General features: G+C 34.6%; 1 protein-coding gene across 2 annotated transcripts in view; it reads left to right on the top strand.

Annotated features, from left to right (window-relative positions):
- The window catches only part of Slc26a7 (solute carrier family 26 member 7), a 175081-nt gene extending 148620 nt beyond the window's left edge, over positions 1–26461 (top strand). For both annotated transcript variants that reach the window (XM_087190592.1, XM_087190591.1), the window contains exons 15-19: positions 7975–8023; positions 18360–18460; positions 22072–22126; positions 22209–22312; positions 23440–26461. In XM_087190592.1, coding sequence (XP_087046718.1) covers positions 7975–8023; positions 18360–18460; positions 22072–22126; positions 22209–22312; positions 23440–23475 — 345 coding nt within the window. In that variant the 3' untranslated portion in view covers positions 23476–26461. The remainder of the gene's footprint in view (positions 1–7974; positions 8024–18359; positions 18461–22071; positions 22127–22208; positions 22313–23439) is intronic.
- Positions 26462–26704: the final 243 nt, after the last annotated feature.

Below are 26704 nucleotides of genomic sequence, written 5' to 3' on the forward strand. Positions count from 1 at the left end.
CAGAAATTGAAAATTAGCATGTGTGATTATTTTGTAGTATGTCGAGTCAGAACTTAACCTCATTAATGAACCCTTCAGTGAGGAGCTATTTCATATCTTATCTTACCACTTAGGAGATCAGAAATGTGAGTCTAATAGTCAAATGGAATTCATTGAATCCAGGCTGATGATAGTCAATGGCACTTAAAGGGATTGTTTAACAAAGAACTGTATGATGATAGGAAAGCATGTGTTAAATTCATTCAGTTCCACTAAATGAGAATAATTCAAATGTTGTGTGTATTTACATACCATGAATATTAAAGGTTATAACAAGGATTCAGATGGTAACCTGGAAGCCCTGCTTTCTGAATAAAGGGATATAAATTGTCAGGGAGAATGGTTAGAGAGATGGTTTGGAGTTGCATGTATTAATTCTTGAGTATCTTCTTTTTTAATTAATTTTATTGGTACATTTTAGTTATACAATATAATGACATTCATTATTGGAAATTTGCACCTTTACATAATCTCTCTTGGTTCTTATTTTTCCCCATTCCCCTGCCCTCCCTTCAACCCCTCCATCACTCCCTATTTACAAAGACTTTGTTTCCATTTTTTCATTTTCTCACATTAATTCCATTCCCTTCTTTCATTTCCCCTACCCCTCTGACTTCCCTTTCCCCTTTGCCCCTTTTCTTCCTATTTCACATGACCTATTATACCTTTTAGTCGTTATTTACACTTTGTTTCTCACACTAGAGAAACTTTGGTATTTACATGTGTGTCCTATGTATTTCACTGAAGAGTATCACCTCAATGTGCATCCATTTAGCTATAAATGTCTCCAGTTTCTCACTTTTTATGGCTGAGTAGTACTCTGTTTTATAAAAAAAAAATATGTTCTTTATCCAGTCTCCAGTTGATGGGCAATTGGGCTGTTTCCAAGTTTTAGCTATTACAAACTGTGTGCTATGAACATGGGTGCACATATATCACTGTGGTATAATTCTTTTAATTCTTTGGGGAAGATCCCCAGCAGGGGAATAGCAGGGTCAAATGGTACTTCCAGTCCTAGTTCTTTGAGGTATCTCCATACTGATTTCCACAGTAGTTGCACCAGTCCATACTCCCACCAGCAGTGGAGCAGTGTTCTTCTTTTGCCAGAGCCCTGCCAGCATTTGTTATTGGTTGATTTCATGATAGCAGCCATTCTTTCTGGAGTGAGGTGGAATCTAAGCCTTGATTTCACTCACATCTCTTGAATGAGCAGTTATGTTGAACATTTTTTCATATGTTTATTTTCTATTTCTACTTCTTTGAGAGATGTCTGTTCATTTCAGATGTCTATTTTTGGATTGGGTCTTTAAATTTGGGAGGTCTGATTTTTTTCAGTTCTTTATAGATTGTAGATATAGACCTTTGTCTGAGGAACAGCAGGTGAAAAATTTTTCCCACATTGTGAGTTGTCTCTTCACACTGTTGGTTGTTTCTCTTGCTGTGCAGATGCTTTATAGTAAGAGATCTCACTTGTTGATTCTTTGTGCTAGTTCATGGGCAACTGAGGTTTTGTTCATAAAATCTTTTCCTACAAAAATGTCTTCAAGAGTTCTACCTAAACTCTGTTCCAGCTGGTTCAGCATTTGTCTTTTAATATTTAGATCTTTAATGCATTTTGATATTAGTTTAGTTTAGTGGTGAGAGATATAGGTCTAGTTTTAATCTTTGGCAAGTTGAAACCCAATTTTTCCAGTACCATTTATTAAAGAGGCTATCTTTCCTCCAGTGAGGATGTTTGGTTCCTTTGTCAAAGATGAGGTGGCTGAGTGTGTCTGGAATTGTTTCTCCATCTTCTAATCTGTTCCACTGGTCCTCAGGTGTGTTTCTTTGCCAGTACCATGCTGTTTTTATCACAGTAGCTTTGTAGTATAGTTTCAAGTTGAGGGTTGTGAAACCCCTGCCATGTCTCTGTTGCCTAGAATTATGTTTACTATTCTAGGCCTCTTGTTCCAAATGAAGTTTTGGATCATTTTCTCAAGGTCAGTAAAGGATGCTGCTGGGATTTCATTTGGGATTGTATTGTATCTATATAGCAGTTTTGGAAGTATGACCATTTTCACTATGTTGATTCTTCCTACCCAGTAGCAAGGGATGTCTTTCCATTTTCTGATATGCTCTTCAATATCTCTTTTCAGAGTGCTATAGTTTTCAGAGAGGAGGTCTTTGATTTCTTTTGTTAGATTGATTCCTAGGCATTTCAGTTTTTTGGATGCTATTGTGAGAGGAATTGATTGCCCCATTTCTCTCTCAGTGAGTCTATTGTTCCTGTAGAGGAAAGCTATTGATTTTTGTGTGTTTACCTTGTATCCAGCTATTCTACTGAATTTGGTTACCAAGTCTAGAAGACTTTTGGTGGAGGTATTGGGGTCTTCTATATAGAGTATCATGTCATCTGCAAATAATGACAATTTGATTTCTTCATTTCCTATCTTTATTTCTTTTATTTCTTTATCTTGTCTAATTGCTGTGGCTAATGTTTCCAAGACTATATTGAACAGGAGTGGTGATAGTGCACATCCTTGTCTTGTTCCTGATTTTAGTGTGAAGGATTTCAGTTTTTGACCATTTAGTATGACATTGGCTGTTGGTTTTTCATAGATGGCTTCTATCAGTTTGAGGTAGAGACTGGCTATTCCAATTATTTGGAGAGTTTTTATCATAAATGCATGTTGGATTTTGCCAAATGCATTTTGTGCATCTATTGAGATGATCATATGGTTTTTGTCCTTGGCTCTATTGATATAATGTATTACATTGGCTGATTTTCGTATATTGAACCATCCCTGCATCCCTGGGATGAATTCCACTTGATCAGGGTCTATGATCTTGATGATCTTCTGCATTCTGTTTGCCATTATCTTATTAAGGATTTTTGCATCTATGTTCATGAGTGAGATTGGCTTTAGTTCTCTTTTTCAGTTGGGTCTTTCTCTGCTTTGGGGATCAAGGTGATGCTTGCTTCCAGGAATGAATTTGGGAGTATTGCTTGCCTTTCAATTTCATTGAAGAGTTTAAACAGTAGTGGCAGCCATTCCTCTCTAAATGTCTTGTAGAATTCAGCCTTGAAGCCATCAGGACCTGGCCTTTTCTTAGTTGCTAAGTTTTTAATTACATTTTCAGTTTCGTTGATTGATATTGGGTCATTTAGAAATTTTAGGTCATTTTCGTTCAACTTTGGAAATTCAAAATCTGAAATATTCTTTTTTTTTTTTTTTTTGGTACCAGGGATTGAACTTGGGTCCTTGTGCTTGTGCAATAGGCAGCGAAACCACTGAGATAAATCCCTGGCTGGTAATTCATACTTATCTAGGAATCTGTTCATTTTTTCTGTGTTTTCTATCTTATTCGCATATAGATTCTCAAAGTACGTATTGATGATCCTGTGGATTTCTGCTGGGTCTGTTGTAATTTCACCCTTTTCATTCCTAATTGCATGGATGTGGGCCTTTTCTTTCCTTTTTCTGATAAAGTTGGCTAAGGGTTTGTCAATTTTGTTTATTTTTTCGAAGAACCAACTCTTGGCTTCATTGATTTTTTTGTATCATACTCTTAGTCTCCATTGCATTGGTTTCTGCACTGATCTTTATAATTTCCTCCCTTGTATGAGCTTTGGGTATGTCCTGCTCTTCTTTTTCTAGAAGCTTGAGGTTCAGCATCAGGTTGTTTAATTGGGGTCTCTCTGTTTTCCTAATAGTATTCACTGCTATGAATTTCCCTTGTAACACTGCTTTCATTGTTTTGCATAGATTCTGATATGTTGTATTGTTATTGTCATTTAATTGTAGGAACTATCTGATTTCTTCTTTAATTTCCTCTGTGACCCATTGATTATTCAGAAATGTGTTGTTCAATTTCCATGTGTTTATGAAATTCTTGTGGTTTCTTTTGCTATTGATCTCCAATTTCATCACACTATGGTCTATTAATATACAGGGGATAACTTCAATTCCTTTGCAATTAGTTAAGCATATTCTGTGAGTGAATATGTCTATTTTGGAGAATGACCTGTGTGCAGCTGAGAAGAATATGTATTCTGATTTTTGTGGGGTGGAACACTCTGTAAAGATCTGTTAAGTTCATTTGTTCAAGAGTTTGATTGAGTTCTAGTATTTTGTTGCTTATTTTTTGTGTAGTTGATCTGTCTATTTGTAACAGTGGGGTATTGAGGTCCCCCACTACTATTTTATTAGTGCTTATTTGATTTTTCATGTCTGTTAGTATTTGTTTTATATAGTTGGGCACACTAATGTTTGGTGCATAGATATTTATGATTGTTATCTCTTCCTCTTGGATTGTTCCCTTTACAAGGATGTAGTGTCCTTCTTTGTCTTTCTTAATCAGTGTTGGTTTGAAATCCAGTTGATCTGCAAAGAGAACAGCTACTCTTGCTTCTCTTCAGCTTTCTGTCATATGGAGTATAGTTTTCCACCCTTCAACTTTCAGTCTATGAGTTCCTTTTTGAATTAAGTGTGTTTCTTGTATGTAGCATATTGTTTTATCATGTTTCTTGACTGATTCTGCCAGCCTCTTTCTTTTGATTGGTATATTGAGACCATTAACATTGATGGTTATAACTGATACATATTGACTTATCATTGTCATGACTTTTTGTTGTTGTTGTTGAATTCTCACCCTTTGGTTTAATTTCTTGTCAATGGATTCATTCTGTTGGGCTTCCTGTGGTTGTGATCCTTGTTGTCTTTTCCTATGATATTGTCTAAAATTTTATGGAGCGCTGGTTTGGTATTCATGAACTTTCTAAGGTGCTCTTTGTCATGAAAGTATCTCACTTCTCCATCAATTTTGAAAGATAGTTTTATAGGGTATATCAATCTGGGTTGGAGGCTGTTTTCCTTTAGGTCTTGAAATAGGTCACTCCAAGCTCTTCTTGCCTTGATGGTTTGTGTTGTGAAGTCTGCTGTGATTCTGATGGGCTTTCTTTTGTATGTGATTTGTTTCTTTTCTCTAACTGCTTGCAGAATTTTGTTCTTCTGTTGGGTTCCTGGAATCTTAACTATTATATACCTATGTGTAGATTTTTTTTTTGATCAAGGCTATTTGGATTCTTATATGCCTCACTTATCTGTACATCAAGTTCTTTTTAAAAAAATTTTATTTTATTGGTATATTTTAGGTATACAGTATAATGACATTCATCATTGGAAATTTGTACCTTTACGTAATCTCTCTTGGTTCTTATTTTTTCCCCCTTCCCCTGCCCTCCCTTCAACCCCTCCATCCCTCCCTATTTACAAAGACTTTGTTTCCATTTTTTCATTTTCTCATATTAATTCCCTTCCCTTCTTTCCTTTCCCCGACTCCTTCCCCTTCCCCTTTGCCCCTTTTCTTCCTATTTCACATTATGTATTATACCTTTTATTCCTCATGTACACTTTCAGTTTCTCACAATAGAGAAACTATTCAGTATTTACACATGTGTGTCCTATTTATTTCACTTAAGAGTATTGCCTCAATGTGGATCCATGTAGCTATAAATGTCTCTAATTTATCATTTTTTATGGCTGAGTAATACTCCATTTTATTAAAAAAACCACATTTTCTTCATCCAGTCTCCAGTTGATGGGCATTTGTGGTGTATCCAAGTTTTAGCTATTACAAATTGTGCTGCTGTGAACATGGGTGCACATATATCACTGCAGTATGATTCTTTTAATTCTTTGGGGAAGATATCCAGCAGGGGAATACCTGGGCAAATGGTACTTCCAGTCCTAGTTCTTTGAGATATCTCCATACTGATTTCCACAGTGGTTGCACCAGTCTACACTCTCACCAGAAGTGGAGCAGTGTTCTTCTTTTCCCAAAGCCCCACCAGCTTTTGTTATTACATCAAGTTCTTTTCCCCTGCTTGAGAAGTTTCCCGCCATCACTTCTGTGAAGTTTTTTTATGTTGTCTGCACTCTCTCCTGTTTCTTCATTGACTCCATCAGTCTTATATTATTCTTCTTTGCATTGTCTAGCAGCTGCTGGATTGATATCTCATGGTCCCTTACTATTTTTAAGAGATTTTTCTTTTCCTGGTCACTAATTGCAATTTTATCTTCTATATCTGAAATTCCATCCTCACATTGGCTCATTCTGGTGTGTAAACTTTCAATGGAGTTTTTCATCTCCTGGAAATCTATTTGCATCTCTTTTATGGATTCCACTTGTTTCCTGTGTTGGGATTCCATCATGTTCCTCAGCTCCTCTATTTTTTTTTTCAATCTGTGTCCTCTCTAGATTTATTAATCATGTCTTGCAGTATGGGTACAATCTCTGCTGTTATCTGAGAAATTATTTCTGATTTCATTTTTTGCAGATCCTTTTTTGTTGCCAGTTCAGTGAGTCCAGGTGGTTGAGTATCAGATTGTTCCATCTTGTTTCCCTTTGAGGTTGCTTTAGGTGATCTGGAAGTCTGGTATTGAGACTTATTCATGTGACTTCTCATTTCAGTGTGTATGGGGGGTGTGTGCTGCTCGTGCTTGTGTGGCTCACCTTCTTTGTGCTGGGGGCACTGGTATGCCCAAAAGATTCACGTCCTCTGGTCTGGGGGATGCTGTGCTCCTCAGGGTTATCATATATTCTATTATTCTTCTAAGACTGTCTAGGATATCTACTTCTTATTTCAAGGTAGAAGTGATGCACTTCCTTGAAGGGAGAATATCTACAGAAATTACTTGAAATTCTTATACATAGGAGATTTCAGAAAATGTATCTTTAAGAGGATGGAAGGGAAACTCACATTTATTAAATGATTCTCAAGGAGTAGACTTTCATTAGGCCGAATCATCATCAGCCATACAATGTAAGTGGTATTATCTGAATGCTATGTAAAAGGAAGGCTGAGAATTAGAAATGTAAAATAATTTGGTACAGCTGATAACTGTCAGTAACACCTAAGATTTATAAACTGCACCAATGGTTATCAGGAAGAGGAAACAGAAGTTCTCTGGTCTACCTGAAAGATTGAAACTCTTTTCTGAGATAAGTAGTATAAAGCAGGTGTTGGGACCACAAAGATGGAACTGGAAAGGCACTAGCTTTGGTTGTGATCTAGGCTTTTGCTAGCGTTGTGACTTTGATCAAGTTACATAACTTTTTAAATTTTTGACTCTTTAATATGGAAAATGAGATTGGTAACTTTGTTCGATTGTTCAGAGTATTAAATGATTAATGTCAAGTCCTTGGTATAGAGTACGTACTGAGAAAACATCAACTACTCTCATCATCATTAACAAAAATAACAGCAGTTCACCATTTGAGAAGTAGGCTGCATGTGATCTCATTAGAATGTCAGATAAGCACAACTGTGGTTGTGAAATAGTATAGCAAAAAAGAAAAATCCCTGGTTATTGATGTACTAGATTTGTGTATGTCTTTTAAATGGTTCTAGTTTCACCTTACATGGAATAATCAGGAAAAGTGTAAAAATTCAAAAGCAAAATAAAAAAATTTTATCAGTTAGAATGTCAGTTATTGTCAGAGAAGTTAGCCATTTTCATTCTCATTCCCCAAAATCTCCACCAATCAAAAATGTGTCCCAGGCACATATTACTCATATTACACACATTTTGTGTAATATGAAAGATCTGATCAGTGCCCCTGCCTCTATGGATGCTGTGCTAATGAGGTTGATATCGGATTAGGTGCACTACATGAAAAACACATCCAAATATTTAATTTCTCATCCAAAATCAAAACAAAGTCTTGCTGAAAATGTTCTAGGGAAGATAGTCTGACTTGATAACATAAATTACTTACTGAACTAAGGTACACTTAAAGTTTAGTGTATGCAGCATTCTGAAAACATAGCTAGTGAAAATATTTAATGGAGACTAATATTTGTTATTCCTTATGGAGAAAGGAATAATGTGTTTTCTTATTTTTTGCAAAATGTTTTTATAAAATATTTCTTTTCATTTGTTTTCATTTCAGTGTGAACAAAACATGTTACTCAATTCTCTATCCAATGGTAGCTACAATGGTGAGTTAGTTTTAAGGAAAAAATGAGTCTCTCCTCTTTTCTTCCTCTTACCCTCCCTCTCTTCCCTATTCTCTGCTCTTTTCCACCTTTTCCTCTCCATTCTGCCTCTTCTTTCTCCTTCCCACCTCCTCTCTGTTCCTTCTTGCTTCTCTTCATCTTTCTCCCTTTCATTTACTTAAATGTTTGAACTGCAGAATGAAATTTATGGTATCAGAGCTTTAATATAGACCAATTTTTCTTCAAAGTATCTTTTCTTTGAAAATATTTTGGAGTTTCACCCAAACAAGTCAGTAATTTAAAGCAATTGGAGGTTGATATTTATGTGAAAAAAGTAAAAAAAAAAAAAAAAAAAGTAAATCTGGTAACAGCAACAAATCTTTTGATTGTGGTACTTGTTAAGTCATCCATATTAATGTTTATTTTCTTGAAGTTTATCTTTCACCTTCAAACTTAGGAGTTGATGTGATTTTATCTCAATATAGAGAAAATAGACACAGAAGAAAGTGATGTGGTACTATGAAGCATGAATGAAAAACATTATATCGTTTAACTAAATGATAAAACATAGAATGGAATTAGAACAAACTTGCATGTTTAGCTTTTAATTTGATATTTACTAACGTACAAACATTAGAAGTAATTAAATTATTCATCATGGAGTTTAAAATTATAAATTGATAAACAAAACTTGCTCAATTTATTGTATAGTGTATATTTGACTGATTCCTTCTAACTAAATGGAAATTAAAGTTATTTTTACTGGAAATTGAGAAATATTTGTTTTAGTTTTTATTTTGAGTTTTGGAAATCTTTTAACTCAATAATTCCATTCAAAAATTCATTAGATGTTTTTTAAAAAGTGATGGCATTTATTACTTTAAATATATAGTTGAAAAAAATATATATAGTTGAAAATAAGTAGTATTCTTAGCAGACCTAAAGAAATGACACAACTTATCAACGAATGAAATGGCACTATATATGTTTCTGTTACTAGATCACAAATATGAAGAAATAAGTCAATGCTGAAAAATAGATAATTTTTATTAAATTCTTGATTTTTTAAAACAAAGGGTAACCTGTTATGAATGTATCTTTAAAAAACAATGGCTTGGTTATTGTCTCATTTCTTAACATTTTCTTCTATTGATACTACATTTTTATTTACTATTATTTCCCAAAGAATTTGGTATTTGTTTTTATTATGGCTGTATCATTAGAGACAAAAAGGCAATACATGGTCAATTAAAAAATAAATGGAAAGAAGATGCAAACAAGGGAGGGACAGCAGGAAAAAAAAAAGAAGGTAGAATTAATGAAAACCAAACCATTATCTTCAACGAGAGGGATAAATACCTCATCAGTTTTATAGGGGGATATACAGTATATGAGAGAGAAAAAGATCAAAGAGGACATTTTTTAAAAGTCTGTTACATTGAATATGAGCATGATGTACAGGAATCTTGACAAAGGTCTAGGAAAAGGCCAATGATTCCAAGTGCTCTGATTAGCATTCTTGTCTTTGGCTGAAGCTCTCCCTGCATGGCAAATTTGGGCTGTTACATTTTCCCTCAGGTAGCTGGGAAAGACTTCAGACTCCAACTGTTTCTCTGATGACCATAAGCTGGGGGCATAATGCAAATTTCAACACATTTAAAATAAGGGAAATTATACCTCCAGGTTTTCTGGCCAATATGCAATTAAGCTGTAAATCTTTACTGAAAAGAAATTTACAGCAAAAAAATAACCAAAAGCCTCCATATATTTGCAAATTAGTAAATACTCTTTGCAATTATCTGTTGTTCAAAGAAGTCATAGTGAGAATTAGGGGGGAAAGGTAATTAAATCTCATAAGGGAAATGCATATCAAAATTTATGGGGTAAAATAAAGTAGTACATAAGGAAAACAAACCTGCACGTATTAGGAAAAAGTAAAAAATCAATGATTTAATCATTTATATCAAGAACGGAAAGATTCAAAATGGAACCAATGAAAGTAAAAGGGATGAAATAATAAAAATAGAAATAGAGGTTAATAAAATAGAAAAAAGATAAAATTTAAATCATCAACAACATCTCAGTTTGGGTCTTTGAAAAGAATAATAAAATTATTAAACACTAAAAAAACTGACTAAGAAAAAATGGTAAGGGACAATATTAGGACCAGAAAAAAAATATAACTACAGATCTTATGGCTGTATAAAAGATTATACTATAGATTATATTATAGATATCTTGATACCAGAAGAAAATTTGGATGATATTGGAAAATTCTAAATAATGTATGACTTTGCAAAAGTGATTTTAAAACAACAAAAAAGATTTAACCTATAACCACAACAAAAAAGATTTTCCTATAACCACTAGAGAAATTACATCATTAGTCCAAACTTTTCCCAAAAAGATTATTCTATACCATGGTGTCTTTACCAGTGAAATCTACCAGTGGAGAAAAATAATACAAAATTCTTCATAGTGGCATTGCTTATTATTGCTTATTATTCCCCAGAACTGAAAAACAGCAAAATATCCATTAACATAAATAATAGATAAAACATTTACATGAGTTGATTAAATACATATTATAATACCCACTGTATTACAGCATATAATATACTCTAGATAAATATTATAGACCAGAATAGAAATATATGAATTAACATCAGCCCATACCACTGATACACCTCAGATAGCGTCTTCTCTGGCTTTTTCTAACTTCTCATGACACATTTACTTTTTCTCACCTGGGTTCTCAGAAAACACTTGCATAATACTGTTACAGTGCTTTTGAGTCATAACTTATTGAATAGGATATTCTCCCACTAGACTGCAAACTTCTACAAGGAGTTCTCACCTCTGCCTCCTGGGACCAGCCCCAACTGTCACAGAACAGTAGCTGATGGGCAATCACCTTTGCGTGAAACTCCTTGTCTCCCTTGGTCCTTCCGTAGTGGTCAGAAGAAGTTATTCAGAATATTTCTCCTGTTTCTTCTTCTTCCCTCTTCTGATATTCCAGAACAGAATGTCCTCCAACATCACTCTCCCTCTCTCATTTAGTCTCATTGTCCTGCTCTCAGTTTTCTATGCTTTAAATGATAAGGTGAAGTTTTACATTCCATCTCTCAATTTAACCACTGAAACGTCTAATTCTTGGTTCCATTACCTTTACATTTTCATTTGTATAATTTTGTATTCTATCCTTAGTCATGTTAGAAATGAATTAATGTGACTCTCAGACTGTTTGGTCTGCTGTACGACAAATGATGACTCCAAAGCTTTACCACTCCTAGTGGGGGAAATGATAGGGAGCCCGGGTGAGGTGGGGTGGCTACAGGGAATGAAAGATGAGTTTAGGTTGGAGGTTGTGAGATAAGTTCATCATGTGAGAACATCCAGGACACATTCAGTGGGTTTGAGGGACTGCATAATAGATTTGGCAGTTACAAAGCAAAGGGAGATGATATACTCCCAGTAAGGCAGCACGCGAGAGGGAAGAGAACACAAAATATCGCTGTCCCCAACAATCTTTTCAGAAGGGGAAGATTCGTAGTTGAGCACATGATAGAATAAGCAAGAGATACGAAGAAAAGCTACATAAATTATAAGATAGAACAATGTTATTTCTCTAAATGAAAATAAAAATTGTTTAATTGAAATCTATTAACTATATTTAGCAGTGTGGGTCCTCAAAATACTTTAGTAGCCTTATGCTAACCCTATGGGGCACCGTGTTGAGGTCTCCCTAGCTAACTGGTGATTTTCCAGTTGACCTCCGCTGCCTACTCACCTGCTTCATTTGCAGGTGTCCTCCGCCCCTCAACTCACACTTTCTTTCATACTTGAGTATTCACCAAATATTTTTTTGCATTTATTGGACATCTTCTAAATCCTGGGTACAATAACAGATACTGCATATTAAAGGATGAAGAAAATAGACATGGCTTTGGCCATGATGGATCCTAAACTCTAAACAAGCTCTTTCTCTCCCCTAATCAGTAGCCCAGGTATATAAATTTCCTATTGCTGCTGTAATAAGTTGTTACAAACTTAGTTATTTAAAACATCACAGATTTATTATTTGACAGTTCTAGGTGATACAAGTCTGAAATGAGCCATAGGGACATGAAATCAAGCTTTTGGCAAGACAATATTCCTTGCTGAAGCTCTAGAATAAAATCAATTTATTTGCCTTTTTCAAATTCTAGACTCTTTGCATTCCTAGGCACACTATACCCGAGAGAATGAATAAAAGCCCCCCCCTCCAGTTTCAATCCAGCTGGATGGTATCTTCCTTTATCAACACTTCTGACTCTCTTGTGATTATATTAGGCTCACCTGAGCAAACTAGGATACTCCCTCATCCCAACACCTTTAATACAATCTATAAGTTCCTGTTACTATGTAAAGTAACCTGTCCTTGGGTCTTGAGAGTTAGGAGGTGGGTATCTCTTGGGGGGAAGGGAACATTCTTTCTACCATACCAGGTCTCCTGTGCTTTGTTAGGACTGTCTCCATTTTTACCAGACTTTGGAAGACTTCAAATTATTAGTTCAACTTGTTAGTGTCTCTTTGATTGTAAGTTTTCTGAAGGACAAGGGATCCTCATCTTGCTTGTTCACTGCTGTACTTACATTTCCTAGTCTGGTACTTAGAGTAAGTACTCAATGCATCCAAACTAACCAACTAGTTGAATGAGCGAATTCATGAATGAGTGAAATATTTAATAATATGTTCACATTTTCCAAAGGTAGTGTTGTTTGTTCTAAATGTTTCTTGTCTCTTATTTTTTGGGAAATTAGAGATGTAAATTGGCTTTTTAGTAGTTAATTGGTATCAACAGAAAATACTTAGTTTTTAAAAAAATTACAAGTGACTCACCAACTGTCAAGAATTTTTTGAAGCACATGAAAAGCACCCCTAAATTATGCAACTATGAATACTTTTTAATTAAAGGAGTTAATGAATATTCACAAGAAAGATCTGGCTTCCATAATCTGGAGTTAATTTCCCACCCACACCTGATGGTTAATTTCTTTCTGAAATGTTGTTTTTTGTAGATAAAGCTCATCACTTACACATCCCACATGGGTATAGATTAATTGTCTCCTTTGCACATGCTCCAAGCTCACTTCATTTTGCTTAAGGCAGGATATTAGCTGTGCATTCACTTTATTCTTTTCTAGAATGATGTGATTTTTACTGCACTAGTTGATTTGCTTAGAAGCTTATAGCACAAGGTTATATCCATAAAATCAGTACAATGGCAGAACTGAAAGGGTACTATGCAAAAACAAAACTTCACTTAATTTTGAAGAGATTTCAGAAATGCCCATTGTATTTAAATTTTAATTTGAATGAATTGGTAACTTCACCATTAGGATTTTTTTTTAATTTAAAAGAAACATTTTGAATTGCTTCTTTTAAAATAGCTTATTTAAACAACTACCTACAACTACATAGTATGAATCTTTTTGTTGTTGTTGTTTTATTTTGTTTTGTTTTGGATGGGCTGAAAATATGTAAGTATTTTGATTAAAAGTATAGCAAAGAGGAAACTCAAATATAAAAATAAATGACACAGCGAGCAGTAGCATGAATACATTCTGAGATAATGAAAGTAAAGTTTTTATATCAAAATTGATAAAATACAAACATTTTCATAGTTAAGAATTTAGTATCACCTAAATTATGACATAAATATAAGAAAATAAAGAGAATGGCAAGTACAATTCAATAGTGAAATAAATATGGTAGAATAGAAAGGAAAAATAGGACTTTTTCCTTAAAAATATTCAGTGCCTTTTTATCATTATTTTCTAGTCATTTAGATAGATTTATCAATGTCCCTTGTTAATATATACACATATTGTTTTTCACAATAGTATTTTTAAATTCTAAAGACAAATTAAATTCAGATCAACTACGAGTGGCTTCCTGAAGCACTGAGTTGATAAAACTTGTAAGGTCTTGTCTGAACTCAGTGGGAAAAAGTACCATGATTGAGTAGGTTTGTCTTCTATGGCTATAAAATGGGATGATTGAACTTATCCCATATGGCTTTAGGTGACAATTTATGTAGCTTCTTTCAGGAAAAGTGATGCATTTGTATCTTTTCTGAATCAAACAATTGCTAATTTGTTTCAGATTACAGTTTATTTTCACTAATTTCTTTTGTATAACTTATGTTTTAGTAAAGAGTAAGAATTAAAGATCTCAAAATTCATACTTCATTGATTTTTAGGATAATTAGTAATACTATTTTTCCACAGAAATTTTGAGCAAATAATTTTATACTTTAGCATATTTCAGACTAGGTAGTATTTAATTTTATTAAACATACATTATTTGGTAAGAACAGTGCTATAGAAAAAGTTTTAAAAGAAGACTGGTTTTAATATCAAATTGTCTTATCATTGTCATTTTAAGATCTATTGCCAAATAAGTCATGGTTTAAATCATTTATTTAATCAAAGCTACTATATATTTTTTTAAATTATTGATTATTTTCTTTAACAAGAGCACCTAGTTTTAAGCAGTAATATCCTGCCATATCTTAAGCATGTCTTAAGCAGGGGAGATTTGATGGGGTTATAGAGAAACAATGATTTGTAGGGCTTATCAATTCCTGTGATGTAAATGCTTCTCCCATGACTGATTTCAGGCTACCAAAATACTATTGTTATGCAAGGAGTTGGAAAGATATGTATACAATTGGTGTGAGGTGGTTCCAATTCACTACTGCCTTTAAATAAACCATACAGATTTTATTTTCTAAAACAAATTTTGACATATGTACATATGTATATCATGTATGTCATATGTATTTTGTGTTTTCTGCTTACCTAATACATAATTGTTAAAATTATATAAAAATACATCTATAACCCAAACTTCCACTGTTGAGTAGAATGAAGATTCTTTGCTTAGAGTAAATATTCTTTTTTCTTCATCTTTATCTTTCCCTACAATGAGCAGGGATACCTTATACCCGAGAGTATGAATAAAAGCCCTACCATTGTAGAGGTAAGTCCTATGTTTAATTAGGCAAATAGTGATAACTGAGTGCTCAATGGATGAGCTAAAGTTTGTTTGAGCTTCTAATTTACCATGTCACGCCAATGGAAACATTTGTCTGAATCTATGCAAACTGCTTAGCCCTCTTCCCACTGGAGAAACAGGAAAGCAGAACACAAGACTGTAGTGTGGGCCCAGGTCCGCCCTCGATGGGGAGCTGGAGGAGTCTGTGATCTTAAGCTCTCATTAGTGTTTAATTAAAGCCATTCGTTTGGTTGAAATGCTCACATCTGTGTGTCATTTCCTTCAAAGCTGTCTCCTTTTCTGTAAATTCCCATTCCTTTTCATTTTATCATTTTTAATCATATGTTGTTTACATACCAATCCTATCCTTGGCATTCAAGGGTATTATAAGCTCCTCGAAGAAAGGAATAGGTTTTCACTCATTTATCACCTACATTTAAAAAAATTTCTTGAATATACTAATACTCTAGTTATTAATCAATGAAACTTAAAAACAAATCCTATACCTGAATGCCCTTACCAAATACATTAAAAGTTACTGCATGGTAATCTCCTTTTTCTACCAGTTATTGCCATATAAAAATTTTCAGGGTCTGTTTTATATTCCACGCTCTCCTGTTTTTAATCTCTATGTGGCAGTTTTTTTTATGAACTCTTTATCTCACATTTTTTGCCTAAATACAAACATATATTCCCACTGTTACATAGCTACAATGAGAGAAAATCTTGAGCTTTTTAAATGGCAAAACTATTCCAATTAAGAATTAATTTCTTCAGAGATTTTCATAATGAATGAGTCAGAGTTTATTTGATAGACTTTCCTTACTAATGCTGAAGGAATCTTAAACCTACATAATCAGTCCTGAGGGTCATGACACTTTTTAGACAGGCTCCGCAAATGGAAATGTCATCACATATGAGGAAACTGTGGCACTGACAATGTCAATCAGAAAGGGGCCATGAGTACCACAGTAAAATCATTTTATTTTGGTCAGGTATAATCTGGGGTGGATTTAGGCAGATTCGCTGTGAACCAAATGACACTTTATTTTCAAGGTCCCTCCCACAGATCCCTTCCAAGGCTGTGGGACAAACCCCAGCAATGTGGATCTTTGTTTTAAACCTTGAGAACATAATGTTAAGTGAAGTAATCCAGACACACAAGCTTAAATATTGCACACTTTCTCTTATATGAATACATGTATATTATATATATATATAATAAAAGACAGATAGTAGGAAAAAAAGAGAGAGAAAATAAGTATTATAATCCAGTTCAGATAATGTATCTAAAAGAGTACCTTTCCTTAGTACAATTGTCCTATATGCTTTATATGTTCTTTGGCCTATTGGTCTGATTTATAATTTGTATGTATGAAAATTAACTTTATATGATCTTATAAGATAAATAAATAAATCTGATGCTGGAAAAGTAAAAGGAAGATGGAGAGAAGGGAAAAAAGAAATGTGTTAGGTATATGAACCAGTTCTCTACAGTGAATGTAATCAATTTGGACTGCAAACATGTACTAATAAAAGTTAAAAAAATTATTTTGTAAGCTTCAGGCATCACAAAGCAGGGTTTACCTCTGGGAATACCCAGGAAAGGAAGAGGGATATTGTAAAAAGTGCATTATTCAAACTGTCTTGAAGACTCTGTTCTAGTCTGTGGTTTGTACTAACTGTATATATAGAGTTTCAAAAGCACTGAAATTTTCTGAGACTTTGTTTTTTTAATTTTTTTTATTAAATTCTTTTATTGGTACATTTTAGGTATACAACACAATTACATTTCTCATTGGGAATTGTACCTTTACATAATGCATCTTGGTTCTTATTTTTTCCCCATTCCTAGCCCTCCCTTCACACCCTCCACCCTTCCCTATTTACAAAGACTTTATTTCCATTTTTTCCATTTCTCATCATTTTTCCTTGCCCTTCTTTCCTTTCTCCTGCCCCTCCCACTACCCCTACCCCTTTGGACCTTTTCTTCCTATTTTACATTTTCGATTATTCATTCTAATCATTGGTACATTTTAGGTTTATAATATAATGACATTCATCATTGGAAATTTGCACCTTTACATAGTCTCTCTTGGTTCTTATTTTTCACCCTTGCCCAGCCCTCCCTTCAACCCCTTCATTCCTCCCTATTTACAAAAATTTTGTTCCTATTTTTCCATTTTCTCATATTAATCCCATTCCCTTCTATCCTTTCCCCTAGCCCTCCCACTTCCTTCCCCTTTGCCCCTTTTCTTCCTATTTCACATTACCTATTATACATTTAGTCCTTATTTACACTTTTAGTTTCTCACACCAGAGAAACTATTCAGAATTTATTCATGTGTGTCCTATTTATTTCACTTGAGTATTCTCTCAATGTGCATCCACTTAGCTATAAATGTCTCTAATTTCTCATTTTTTATAGCTGAGTTGTACTCCATTTTATAAAAAAACCACATTTTCTTTATCCAGTCTCCAGTTGATGGGCATTTGGGCTGTTTCCAAGTTTTAGCTATTACAAACTGTGCTGCTATGAACATGGGCACACATATATCACTGTGGTATGATTCTTTTAATTCTTTGGGGAAGATCCCCAGCAGTGGAATAGCAGGGTCAAATGGGACTTCCAGTCCTAGTTCTTTGAGGTATCTCCATACTGATTTCCACAGTGCTTGCACCAGTCTACACTCCCACCAGCAGTGGAGCAGGGTTCCTCTTTCCCCACAGCCCTGCCAGCATTTGTTATTGGTTGATTTCATGATAGCAGCCATTCTTTCTGGAGTGAAGTGGAATCTCAGCATTGTTTTCATTTGCATCTCTCAAATGACCAGTGATGTTGAATATTTTTTCATGTATTTATTTGCTATTTCTACTTCTTTGTCTGAGAAATGTCTGTTCATTTCAGATGCCCATTTTTGGATTGGGTCTTTAAATTTGGGAGGTCTGATCTTTTTAAGTTCTTTATAGATTCTAGATAGTAGACCTTTGTCTGAGGAAGAGCAGGTGAAGATTTTTTCCCACATTGTGAGTTGTCATCTGAGACTTTGTTTACCAGTGAAATGGTACTGGTAAACTATCTCATCTTTTTCTGAGTTATGTCTTAATTACCTGAAATAACATTCTAATAAAAAATCAAAGTGTTCAGAAATAATTAGAAATTAACTGAAAAGTGTCACAATTAAAGTGTGTGTAGAATTAGTGTTTAACAATATGAGACTGTTGTTGTCTCCTCATTGCTTAATATAATCAAATGTCTAAGAATGGTCCTTAATTTGAGTCTCTGTTCTTCCTACAGAAGAGGCTTCACAGCCCTGTCTTACTGAGAAGTGGTCTTTAGTCCTGGATTGCGGTGGGTTGACCTTTTTTGACTCTTCTGGAGTCTCCATGCTTGTTGAGGTATTTTGCACAATCTTGATTTGGACTGATGTTTTCCTTTCTCTTCAGGAGCAGAGCTTTCACCAGCCACTCTCTCAGCTCCATAGTCTGAGCCTTCTTATAATACTTATTTCACCTTTTTCCTCACAAAGGACATGGGTCTCTGTGCCTTACAGCATTGTAAATTTGTGTCCAAGAGATCCTGTCGGGCTTCAGGGGTGTATGTGTGGGGCCAGGACTGGGGTGTTCTCATGGGTAGTCACGGGACATAGACCTGAGGTGTGATGGACATAGTATCTTCTGGACACACCACTTACAGGACTTCTAGAAAGAAAGAGAAAAGTCCTTTCCAGGGCACAGGCTACATGATAAGCAAATGGTACTGGAGGCAGCAAACTCTTTTCCCACATCACGGCCAGTTTCATCTTCACGTAATATCATCCCTGGTCTTTCAAACCCCCATTTCCACCTAAGGAGGAAGACCTAAGTTTGGGAATTTAAGGAAGACTTTGACGCATTTCTGGAAAATTTTTCTTCTTTTTGAGTGAACATGAAGTCAATAAGGAATTCACTCCTTCTTCATTTCTTTGAGCGGTCTCTCTCCATGGCCTAATTTGGGGTGGGGTCTTAAGGGTGGGGCAGCATCTACTCCTCAGTGCTCTCACTTCCCTTCCAACTCTGTGCCTACACTCAGCACCTCTTCTTGTGCTTGATCCCTACAAGTTTCCTTACCCCAGACTTCTGGCGCCTCCCTATGTGTGACTTCACTTTCAGCCAAAGCCATAAAAAAAATTATGAACATTTCTGGAATTCTATCTCTGCATAGCTACCTCCTTTCAATTCTCTCTCCACAAATCTGACCTACCCAACTCTCCCTGGACTCCAGTTCTGTCTGCTGAGCCCAAGTAAAGCTTCTGGATGTCACTTGGGTCCCCTCATCATGCTTTGGGGCAACAAGGTGAGCTGGTGGTGGGGCTGGCCTTATCTGTCCTTTTCTCAGAAAGCTCAATACTGTGTTGCTGTGCTGAGGCCATGGTCTAAGTACAGCTGTGCCTGTGTTTTAGTTCAATTGTCTGCTTGCATAGGGAGATGGGATAGTCTTGTGTTAGCTACTCATTGTAGACAGAAGTGGAAATTTAAAGGGTTCAGATTAGAAGCCTTGATAGGGTCTCAGATGGATTTTGATTGTTTTCTCTAATGTTGTATGTGTGAGCCTCTATTCATTTGCATTTTAAATTTACGTTAACAAGTTCAACCTTTTAAACACAAGGTGGTATAAAGGTCAATTTCAATCTCACTCTCCTATGACAATAAGGCTGGGTGTGTGTGGAGGGAAACTGCTAAGCGAAAGCCACACTTGCCACACCCCAGGAGTTGGGGAGTTGTCTCTTTTCTATGGATCTCAGTTAATTCACTTGTAAAGATGAGGTGATTTTTGTTTTTGTATTAGCAGACATTTAGAAAGCAAAGAAATACAAAAAAAATAAAATGTAAATACTTTAGGTATTAAATGCAATAGCTACTTTCGGCAGGTTACCCTTTTATTTTTGTGTTCACTATAAAAGCTTTGCACAATTGAACATCAGACTCAACCTGACTACTTTATGTTTTCTTGCAACTAAAGCTGTATTGTAAAAAATGTTGTCCCCCTGCTCCATTCACTGTAGGTTATTTATTTATTTATTTATTTATATTTGCAGTACTGGGATTGAATTTAGGGACTGCCCATTAAGCTACCTCCTGGCCCTCATTTTAAATTTTGAGATGGGCCCTTGTAAATCGCTAAGCTGCCCAGGCTGGGGTCAAACTTTTGGTCCTCCTGCCTCAGCCTTCCAGAGCTGGAAGGATTTTTGTGTTTGGCACTTTTACCTGCTGAGCGTTGCTGAGGTCTAGAAGAGCGCCATTATCAACTGTGTGCTTCAAGATGGTCCCGATTCTCATTTTCCATGTAGTCCTCTGAGTCATAGTTCTGACCTAAAATCTTTAAACAACCACAGTTGTTTCTCACACAAGTGGAGAAACATTAGCCTAGGTGGAATAAATTGACTGATACAGTTTATTTTTAAATTGGCAGAAAATAACTATGTGTTTTCTATATATATAGATAGATAGATATGAAGAGAAACACCCATTTAATCAAGTGGTGAGGCTTATATTATGAATAACAAATGTCTAGCATTTAGTAAATACTCAGTGATGCTAGCCTCTATTATGTTCTTCTCATTTAAAAAGGCAACTTCTGGGGCCAGGAATTTAGCTCAGTGGTTCAACCGCCTGCCTCCTGCCTCGCAAACGCAAGGACCCGGAGTTCAATCCCTGGTACCAAAAAATAAATAAATAAATAAGCAACTTCTGAAGGGACAAATAATATCATAACTAGTAAATATTATTTCTTAGTTTCCACCTCCCTGGGAGAGGGTCCAGAATAAAGAACCACAGAGGCTCTTTAGCCATGCATGTTTTCCTGGCTTCTAATAACACTCCTGGCTTGCTCGCTTCATCACTTTAGCATAAGCAAAATCTCCCAGGAGTTGGAGGTTGAAGGAAGTGGAGTGACTTCTGTTTGTTCTTTTACTTGGGACACTAGAGAGGTCAGTGAACTGGAGATTATACTTATCAGCATCAACAAACCACCCATAACTATGTGTTTGTGCTTCATTGAGCTTAACAAAAAGCCGAACACTGAGAGGTCACCTTGAATTAATCACTTTAAATTAACAAGATCAGGAGCCATTTATTTAATATCAAAGTCTTGGCCCATATATATTTTGCTTGTTCATTTATGCTAGAAGTGATACAACTCCTATTATTTCAGAATTCTTATCACATATAGAAAACTGCTTCCTGCTGGAAAAATAGGGAAATTTTGAGTGTATCACATATGCCATTATTATAAATGCAGCTTTATGTAATTTTCATATAAGATATATCACTGTTATATAATAAAATCTATTCTACTGTAATTAAAACTTCTAGATCACTTTCACTGAATTTCATGCTATGACTTTGGTCTGGGTAAGTTTAAGATCAGAGTGTTTCATACATTGCTTCTACTTGAGATTTTCTAAAATTTAACCGGCAGGACTCTAAAGCATGCCACTAACATCTCTCCTCTTGATGGACTTTTAAAAAGGGAAGTTGGAAGATCAAAATTGTCTTAGATCCTAGTGAGGTTTTCAATTTTCCATTCATGGTTGGGATTTATAGAGCCCATGAATATGCTTAAATGGTTGCAAGATATTAATTCACCAGAAGGTCAGCCTTCATCACTTTCATAAATGGGTCCTTGACTTCCAATAAAAGAGGTGGAGAACAATTTTATGTCATTATTATGGGAAAAGAAAGGCAATGCTTAGATTTTTATTAAATACAGTGGGAAATAGAAACAGCCAAATTTAGTTGCAGTAAAGGTAGATGCTTGGCTGAATTAATTTTAGTCTTCAAACCACTTGCCAGGTTATGCCAGACTATCTGACTATGTAACAATGCCTCCCTCTGGTGGCTTAACTTCATAAAAATGTGCTTTTTGTTTTGTTTTGTTTTTTTGTAGATTCTCTTTTAAAGCCTCTTTTTATTCCTTTTTTATCAGCTTTTCTGAATTAATCATAGGTATAATATTTTGATTTTTCCAGGTTTATATGGACTGTAAGGATATGAATGTGGATGTATCATTAGCCAATTGCACAGGTAACGGAGTGACCTTGGCTGGCTTTGAATGTGATCCTTCTGCTGTTCCATGTATCTTTATATCATGTGTACTTTCTTGTAGATTCCCTGATAAAAGCAATGAAGTACTATGGAAATCTAGACTCAGAGAGACCAATTTTTTTTGAATCAGTATCTGCTGCAATAAGTAATATCTATTCAAATAAGGTGAGTTGATCGAGGTAGAATGCAGGAATTGTATGAAAAACTAGAATGTAAAATTAAGGGCTTTATATTTTTTATATTAGTTTTTACCCCACTGGCATCTAAAATCTATTAAAATGGCTTTCTCTATCCCAGAGTCCTCTGCTGCAAAGTAAAGGAATGTTTTCATTGCTTTTTTGGACCATTAAGAACAACTGTTTAGTAATTTGTTATAAAACAAATTATTCCAACAATGGCACTGCTTAGGGGATTTGGTGATCACCAATCAAAAGTTTAAGGCTTGTTTAAAGGTTCTCCCACAAGCCACACTGTCCAGGAATTTTGAATTCATCTCTCTCAAATGCAGAAATTCTAAATATATCCTTTCAGCTTTTTTTCTGCTCTCTTACTTTTGCCTCTAACCAAGGGCAGTGAACCTGTGGCATGCGTGCAGAGTGGGCTAGTTGTTTCACTGAAAGCTTGGAAAGGTTCACCAGCACTACATCTAAGCTTATTTTGGCTGCCATCTTAAAAACATTATTTGCAGAGCCCAGTTTTCACATGATTTGAAGGGTAATAATTACCTCCCACAGACAGCTTTGAGATTTAGTTTTATAATTGTTCCCCAAGATGTGATTCCCTTCAACTTTTCTTTGACTTTTGAATTATTTTATCTTTCCTCAACTCTAGAATGATAACTGGTGCCTCCAAGAGACATCCCTATTATATGCAGTCAGAACAGCGTGTATTTACAAAATAATTATAACAACATTGTTATTATTACAACACCTAACGTGCATTGAGTGCTTACTGTGCTCCAAGGGATATTCTAAGGACTTTACCTATATTAATTAATTAAATTTATCACAATCTAATGAAGAGATTCTATTATTTAATCCATTTTTAGAAATGGCGAAAATGAAGCCCAAGGATATTACACCATTTGCAAGTGGAAGAGCTGGTTTCAAAGCCAGCAGTCTGATCTTCAACCTAAATCTTTATGCCACTATCCTCTGATACTTCCTAGGAAACTCAATTTCAGGGCATGGCTGGATGGCTGGCTTCTGTTAATACTGTTATTTCGCTATGGGACCAATTTAAGAGTTGACTCTGTAGCAAATAAATGCTGATTTCTTCCTTTTCTATTTCAGAGCTCGAACAAACTCTGTGACCACAGTGAAGTCTGAGATCCTTTTGAGGCAGTACAGATCTTGTCTTTAGCAACTACCCTGAAGAGGCCACATACTGGCACTTTGGATGACATTTTTATTGTTAGATCCTACACATATTACCTCTACTATAAGTATGGTGAGATTTAGTAAATGTATAGTCACTGGTCAAGATTTATCAATAATTTTTAATATCTTTGCTAGTAAGCAAATTTACTTAGTTATTTTATATAAGAATTAGTATGCATTTAGTTTTAATGTACTGAAGGGTAAACATGATTTTACCACAGTAGTTTCTATTGTTTTATTCCTATTTTGCTATAAGTTAATTTTTTAAATAGAGAAATACTTTTGTCATAAGAGATTTGAGATATTTACGAGCCATTTGTAAAACTCCAGGATCATCTACAACAAGAAAACAATACATAAAATAGGCCTAGCAAATGTACCAATTTCCTCTTCTCCCAAAAGCCATTTAAACATCAATATGACTAAATACTACTTTATACAATGGGATATGGAATTCATAGAAACAAACCAAATAGAAATGCATGACAAACTGGAAGTCACTGGTCCTTATACCCTTCAATACATTCATTCCTGAGATTTTCATGTCCTAAATAAGAATGTTTTCATGTTCAGGAAAATTGGTATCCCAAGAACTAAGATACTGACATTGGTCTGTTTTGCTAAGAATATTGGAATTGCTTGGGCTCTTCAGACCAGATAGCTCTAATTTTTACATTCCCACTCCATAAAAGGCTCTGCCTTCTGCTTAAGTTTTGTTGGAGCTAGAGTTTGGAAATTGCATATTTTATCTTTTTCACAAATATGATTTTTAGATAAGAAAGTACCACTGGTAGGCTAGCTTTATGCTATTTCAGGACAAGATTAACTTCAGTAGTTTTGAACTTATTTCAGAGATACTATCAATAAAATACATTTATCTATCCATATCTGGATAAAGTTTCCATAGTTTGTTTGCTTTTTCTTTTGTTGGAGAGCATGGATGTGATGATCTTTAAGGCTACCAAACCATTTAAAAATGAACGCTATAGGCCAGGCTAAACTATAGAATTTATTCTTTCATGCTTGTGCTCATATATTTCATGGTGTATCATTACATAATTTCACATTTTTATATATCAAATTGATTTACATAGGAAGAATGCTCACCTTCAAAATCACACGTAGATGCATAATTATACTTAAGACTTAAAAGTATCTTAACCCTTTTGAGAATTACCAGTGTGAGAAAAATCCAAGTACTTTAAAGCAAGTTTGAAAAATAAGTTGAAAGTAAATTAAGAGATTGGTCATTTAGGTGGTTCCATGAATCTCTTTAAGAGTAAATTATAGCTCCTGCCAACTGATGCGTTGTAATGATCCCTAGCAAATGTGTGGCAAACATTCATATAGCCTTTAATTTCAGGATTAAATCCTAAGTAGGAAAATGTAATAAAATGAAAGAAGAATAAGAGTTTCAATTCTTAGTTTCTCCAGCCATTTAAAATTTTATAGAAATGAACTGCAAAGAATAGTCTCAGTCCCTCCAAATACCTCTACCCCTCAATAAGTGAGGTTAGCTCACATTCCCAACACTGTCCCAGGGAGAAAGACAGGTAACAATTAGCAGGAAAATTTCCTTGGAGAAATGAATTTTACTCTGGTTTGTAGAGTCAAATTATTCCAGTGGTAGATGGTGATTCATTATCCTTAATACATTAACACGAGTCAAGGAAAGCAAGAAAAGAAAATATATTGTGCTAAGTGTAAACTGATATTTTCCTATGCAACTATGGCTTGTAATTGAAGTCATGCACTGCAAGCATTTTCCAATTAGTTAGAGAGTATGGACTATGGATGGCATTAAAATCATGATAGTTAATCAATGGATGGTTTGTTCTATTTCATCGTTAATGCTGATACAGTATTGTCTGAGAAGCATTTCAGTGTTTATAGTAGAAATTTAGTGGACAAAACTTCAAAGCCAATAACTTGGGTCAAATGTTAATGTTAAATTCAGGAAAAAGGAAGATCAAATCTTATAATATATAAAGTTCTTTTTCCCATGGCTTCTCCCTTGGACCAAAGTCACAGTGATTGTTGACCTGAAGAAAACTCTTCAATTCAGTTCTAAGAGTTCAAAAGCAAAATATGAGTTTTGGATGCACAAGATTGTAAAATACAAATGTTTATTTCAAAGTAGGAGCTCACAACACAAAAACTATTAAGATGGTCCTAATGCTAAAATGTTTCTAGAATGACACTAAATTATTTTCATAGGATCATCTTATTTTTGTATGATAACGTACTTCTGTATTACTTTTTATGGTAAAATAAAATTGGAAAAAATTAAAACTGACCTATAAACATTTCAAGGGCCTACTGTAGTGACGTATATAGATTAAGTCTAGAATATGTAACCAGGAATAGACTATTAACATTGCATTTATGCAAATTAAATGCTCTTAAATTTTCCATTTGTCTTTCACTTTAAAGGTTATTTGCCCCCAATTATATAATTCAAGTGTTATAAGGTTTAGCTTAAACCACTTTGCAGTAATTTATTTGACAGATCTCTCCTCTATAAATGCATACTGTAATGAGGAAAGAGATCTTTCTTTTTAAATGAAAACATTAATGAGTTAATACCCTGTTTTAATAATGTTTGACATGGAGTAGTTACCAAAATTTGTTGGTATGTTGTTGAACATACATATGCCTAGAAATGTACATTTTGTATTCTGTGGGATGATGATCTAATTCAATATAGGATATGCTTTTGGGAGTAACTTTGTTGCCAGATTTCAAATAGGGAGGTAAGTGGTGCTTTCACAATCCAAAGATTTTTAGTTAAAAATCATGTAGTTTAATACGCTGCACTTATTTTTTATATTTTTCAATGCATTTAATTGTCTTTTTATAATTCTTTGTACTAACTCAGCATGTTGCAACCAATTTACATGGAAATAAATTGAAATATGATAACTATTATGCTTAATAGACTTGTGCCCATTATTTCAGAGTATTTACTCTCCTACAAAGCAAATCATACATATTGCTTTCTTGGACTGACCACAGAGTATTATGTGTTGAAAATTCCTGGAATCACTCATTATTCTTGGTAATTTGTTCTTACAAAATTTGAGAACTAATTTATGGAGTGCTGATAAGGGCACATTATTCTATAAGGCTATATTTGTACAATCTTCTTACACTAGGTTTGTATCCTTTTTGTTTTAGT

The sequence above is a fragment of the Heterocephalus glaber genome, unplaced genomic scaffold (genome assembly GCF_053883595.1).
Source record: "Heterocephalus glaber isolate CG9 unplaced genomic scaffold, H.glaber_assembly_v1.0 deba00001553, whole genome shotgun sequence".
NCBI lineage: Eukaryota > Metazoa > Chordata > Mammalia > Rodentia > Bathyergidae > Heterocephalus > Heterocephalus glaber.